Source organism: Xenopus laevis, chromosome 5S (assembly GCF_017654675.1).
Source record: "Xenopus laevis strain J_2021 chromosome 5S, Xenopus_laevis_v10.1, whole genome shotgun sequence".
NCBI classification, from domain to species: domain Eukaryota; kingdom Metazoa; phylum Chordata; class Amphibia; order Anura; family Pipidae; genus Xenopus; species Xenopus laevis.
Window position 1 is genome coordinate 143,179,354 of NC_054380.1, and position 5,686 is coordinate 143,185,039.

The following is a 5,686-nucleotide window of genomic DNA, read 5'->3' on the forward strand; positions in this document are numbered from 1 at the left end:
TATATTTTACATGAATTACACTTAGGTTAGCTCTTTAAGTAAATATTTTTTTGCAGTTTTACCCCAATATATGACTGGATGTGTTAAAGACCATTGTATGTTTACATGTGGGCTGCTTTTTACCCCCGGTGGTCAGGCCCTGCTCATACCCCACTTATATTGGCTCCCATTCATGTAATTGGCTTATACCCCACTTATATTGGCTCCCATTCATGTAATTGGCTTATACCCCACTTATATTGGCTCCCATTCATGTAATTGGCTTATACCCCACTTATAATGGCTCTAATTCATGTAATTGGCTTATACCCTACTTATATTGGCTCTAATTCATGTAATTGGCTTATACCCCACTTATAATGGCTCTAATTCATGTAATTGGCTTATACCCCACTTATATTGGCTCCCATTCATGTAATTGGCTTATACCCCACTTATATTGGCTCTAATTCATGTAATTGGCTTATACCCCACTTATATTGGCTCTAATTCATGTAATTGTCTTATATCCCACTTATATTGGCTCCCATTCATGTAATTGGCTTATACCCCACTTATATTGGCTCTAATTCATGTAATTGTCTTATACCCCACTTATATTGGCTCCCATTCATGTAATTGGCTTATACCCCACTTATATTGGCTCCCATTCATGTAATTGGCTTATACCCCACTTATATTGGCCTCCCATTCATGTAATTGGCTTATACCCCACTTATATGGCTCTAATTCATGTAATTGGCTTATACCCCACTTATATTGGCTCCCATTCATGTAATTGGCTTATACCCCACTTATATTGGCTCTAATTCATGTAATTGGCTTATACCCCACTTATATTGGCTCTAATTCATGTAATTGGCTTATACCCCACTTATATTGGCTCCCATTCATGTAATTGGCTTATACCCCACTTATATTGGCTCTAATTCATGTAATTGGCTTATACCCCACTTATATTGGCTCCCATTCATGTAATTGGCTTATACCCCAATATATGACTGGATGTGTTAAAGACCATTGTATGTTTACATGTGGGCTGCTTTTTACCCCCGGTGGTCAGGCCCTGCTCATACCCCACTTATATTGGCTCCCATTCATGTAATTGGCTTATACCCCACTTATATTGGCTCCCATTCATGTAATTGGCTTATACCCCACTTATATTGGCTCCCATTCATGTAATTTGCTTATACCCCACTTATATTGGCTCTAATTCATGTAATTGGCTTATACCCCACTTATATTGGCTCCCATTCATGTAATTGGCTTATACCCCACTTATATTGGCTCTAATTCATGTAATTGGCTTATACCCCACTTATATTGGCTCCCATTCATGTAATTGGCTTATACCCCACTTATATTGGCTCTAATTCATGTAATTGGCTTATACCCCACTTATATTGGCTCTAATTCATGTAATTGTCTTATATCCCACTTATATTGGCTCCCATTCATGTAATTGGCTTATACCCCACTTATATTGGCTCTAATTCATGTAATTGTCTTATACCCCACTTATATTGGCTCCCATTCATGTAATTGGCTTATACCCCACTTATATTGGCTCCCATTCATGTAATTGGCTTATACCCCACTTATATTGGCCTCCCATTCATGTAATTGGCTTATACCCCACTTATATGGCTCTAATTCATGTAATTGGCTTATACCCCACTTATATTGGCTCCCATTCATGTAATTGGCTTATACCCCACTTATATTGGCTCTAATTCATGTAATTGGCTTATACCCACACTTATATATGGCTTCACATTCATTGGTAATTGGCTTATACCCCCACTTATAATTGGCTCCCATTCATGTATTGGCTTATAACCCCACTTATATTGGCTGCTAAATTCATGTAATGGCGTTATACCCTCCACTTCAATATTGGGCTCCCCATTCAGTGTAAAATTGGCTTATACCCCACTATATTGGCTCTACATTCATGTAATTGGCTATACCCCCACTTAATATTGGCTCTAATTCATGTATTGGCTATATCCCACTTATATTGGCTCCCATTCATGTATTGGACTTATCACCCCACTTATATTCGGCTCTAATTCCATGTAATTGTCTTATATCCCACTTATATTGGCTCTCATTCATGTAATATGGCTTATACCCACTTATATTGGCTCTACATTCATGTAATTGGCTTATACCCCATTATATTGGCTCCCATCATGTCAATCCTCCGGCTTATACCGCCCTTCATATTGAGACTCTAATTCATGTAATTGGCTTATCCCCCACTTATATTTGGCTCTAATTCATGTAATTGGGGCTATATCCCACTCTTATATTGGCTCACCCATTCAGTATATGGCTTTATACCGCCCCTTATATTGGCTCTAATTCATGTAATTGTCTTATATCCCACTTATATTGGCTCCCATTCATGTAATTGGCTTATACCCCACTTATATTGGCTTCCCATTCATGTAATTGGCTTATACCCCACTTATATTGGCTCCCATTCATGTAATTGGCTTATACCCCACTTATATTAGCTTCCCATTCATGTAATTGGCTTATACCCCACTTATATTGGCTCCCATTCATGTAATTGGCTTATACCCCACTTATATTTGCTCCCATTCATGTAATTGGGTCATACCCCACTTATATTGGCTCTCATTCATGTAATTGGCTTATACCCCACTTATATTGGCTCCCATTCATGTAATTGGCTTATACCCCACTTATATTGGCTCCCATTCATGTAATTGGCTTATACCCCACTTATATTGGCTCCCATTCATGTAATTGGCTTATACCCCACTTATATTGGCTTCCCATTCATGTAATTGGCTTACATAGTTATATAGTTACATAGTTAAATTGGGTTGAAAAAAGACAAAGTCCATCAAGTTCAACCCCTCCAAATGAAAACCCAGCCCCATACACACCCCTCCCTACTGTCACATAAATGATATATACCCATATCTATACTAACTATAGAGCTTAGTATCACAATAGCCTTTGATATTATGTCTGTCCAAAAAATCATCCAAGCCATTCTTAAAGGCATTAACTGAATCTGAATACCACACTTATATTGGCCACTTCCCTAGTCCTGGGGTGAGTACATGCCCTGCTCTTCTGTTCACTCAATGCCCCATGTTCTTCTATTTCTCTAGAAAAACCTGGATCCTGCCCCCCGCCCCCATTTTTCTGTCACCACCATGATGGGTGGGGTGGTCGAGGATCCTGTAAAACTGACCGCGACTGCCCTAATGTTGAGAAGTGCTGTGCGCCAAGGTGCCGGCGGAGGTGCATCAATCCTTATGCATGTAAGTAGGCATCACTCACACTGGTACAGTAAGTTTGCTCCATCCACATGTAGGTAAGTGAGCGCCAGTCCTATAGTCAGTGATTCCTGTTCTTTAGATGAGGGAATGAGGGCAGAGCTACAGGAACCAGATCAATGCATTGATAATGCCGCACACAGGGGAGTTTCTGAACATAGAACTAAACATGTTTTCCTGAATATCTTGAAATGAATATAAAATACACACATGCATAGAATCGCTCTTTCTTTCCTAAGCAGAAGAACATCAGCCTTTTTCTTTCTCCTGACAACTTCCTTGACTACTTGCTGGTCAGACTGGTGGGAAACTGACCAGCAGGTGGCGCTGTTGGAACACAATTCATAGTAACAGCACATGTATCCCTTAATATCTTGGAATCAAAACAAAATAAATAATGAATGTGAATTACAAAGTGCTTAGAATAGCCCCCTCATCAATTTTACTTTCACTTATTTTAAAGGTTTACTTATCCTTTAATTGGTTGATGAATGAAACGCCTGCTTTTCACATAGTAACACAGTAAGTTAGGTTGAAAGAAAGACACACTCCCTCCTGTCTGCTGGGAGGAGCTACTGATGAATAAAGCATCCGACCCTTCCTTGTACCTATCTAATGTATCAGCCTGTACCACTGATTCAGAGAAGAGACAGTAGGGCTGATCTATGCTGAAACTTCAAACAAAAGGGACGTCTGCTTTCTCCTCAGATTTTTTCATTGAACTGTGAGTCAGACCAAGAGGGAGAATAAATTACAGGGAAGGTTCTTTTGTCTCCTAAATTCCCTTCTTCTAATACTTTACCCTTTAAGTACAGCTTTACTGAGAATGTTGGTGCTTTAGAATGTGATATGAATGTTTCATTGATGTAGATGAAGTTCTAAATGGCTTTGGCTGAGGGGGTTTCCAGTTCTGTATAATGAACCCAATAGCAATTCATATGCCAGTCCTACCCTGTGGTCTACGTCCCATTTGGATCAGTAGAACTGGAGATCCAATTGTCAGCAGTCGCACCACTTTTTGAGTAATTTGTTTCATTTAGTGAAATTAGTTAAAGGAGAGCCAGGAGAGTGTGGTTGCTAGGGGTTACTGCCCTGGTGCAATGGAGCACTCTTTTGTAAGTTCTATTTGTGGGCTGAGAGAGTCACAACAGGCTCATCTCATGATGTGTGTGTGTGTGTATTGCAGATAAACCAGACAACGAGGTCCCTGTCGACATCAATGTGAATCCGAATCCAAATGCCCCAGGAAGGAGATAGGCTGCGGGAGGCAAAGTACCGAGGTCTGAGGTGAGTAGGGTCTTCTGGGTCATGCTCTTCCAGAAACCCGACTAGATAAGTTGCTGTTAGAAGGCAGCACAGCAGGTTGGTGCAGCTGGTAAGACTGATATTAGTGTAGCGTATGAAGAAAAGACTCAGTCCTTAAAGGATAGTCCCATAGGGGTGCCGCCATGTTGGATCTAAAGGACTGACATTACTAAATGCCGTCTCTTCTCCCTCCTAGGAACAGAAATGAAGCAGCCGGTTGAGCGTATATGGGGACAAGAGCTCCAGACAAATATAAGTTGGGGTGAAGCTCTAAACCCCTTTCTGTGCTGAATAGATTGGGGGTACATTGTAGCATTCTGCGCATCAGTCTCCCAGCAGAGGAGGCTTCACATGGAATTCTGAGGGGTATTGGCTTAACAGATTTGGGCTAATGGTGCAATGTTTTGCTTGGGGCTCATAGCTTTGGGGGGCTCTGTATCTGCCCGTCTGCCACTAAATGTATCTGTGCTCAATAAAGGAGATCTCAGTGGAAAAGTTGTATGATTGGACAATGAGTATATGGGCAGTTTGGGGGGGGCTGAAATGAAGCTTTGTATTTTCCCCATTAACTGGTCCTGTTGGCCAATAAGCTGTTGACTCAGAATTGAGAGGCTGAATTTTAAGCTTTGATTGGCTGCTGTGCCGTTTAAAGGAGGAAGAAACCAGAACAGCCACTGGACATGATGAAGGAGCAGATATAACGTGCACCCTTCCCCCACACCTCCTGTTCAGTCTGGGGCTATTGCTGCCTCCTTGTGGCTAGTGTCCGTTTTACATGGGATATTTCTACCCTCGCCCAATATGTTTCTATTCACCCAATATATTCCTACCCCACCCAGTATATTTCTACCCTCACCCAATATATTCATATTCTCACCCAGTATATTCCTACCCCACCCAGTAAATCCCTGTCCCATGCACTATATTTGTAATAACCTGGTGGAGAATATTAATATGTATCTCATAGTGTCTATACATATAAATCCAATATAGTACATTGTTTTAGCCCATGAAGTGACTGGTGCTGAGAGGGGTTCAGGAGAGGTGGGTTCCTGTAG

At 40.9% G+C, this 5,686-nt stretch overlaps 1 protein-coding gene across 1 annotated transcript in view; it reads left to right on the forward strand.

Annotated features, from left to right (window-relative positions):
* The window catches only part of LOC108718345 (whey acidic protein), a 12,094-nt gene extending 6,971 nt beyond the window's left edge, over positions 1–5,123 (forward strand). Inside the window, exons 5-7 of the mRNA XM_018266107.2 lie at positions 3,156–3,308; positions 4,510–4,610; positions 4,825–5,123. Coding sequence (XP_018121596.2) covers positions 3,156–3,308; positions 4,510–4,580 — 224 coding nt within the window. The 3' untranslated portion in view covers positions 4,581–4,610; positions 4,825–5,123. The remainder of the gene's footprint in view (positions 1–3,155; positions 3,309–4,509; positions 4,611–4,824) is intronic.
* Positions 5,124–5,686: the final 563 nt, after the last annotated feature.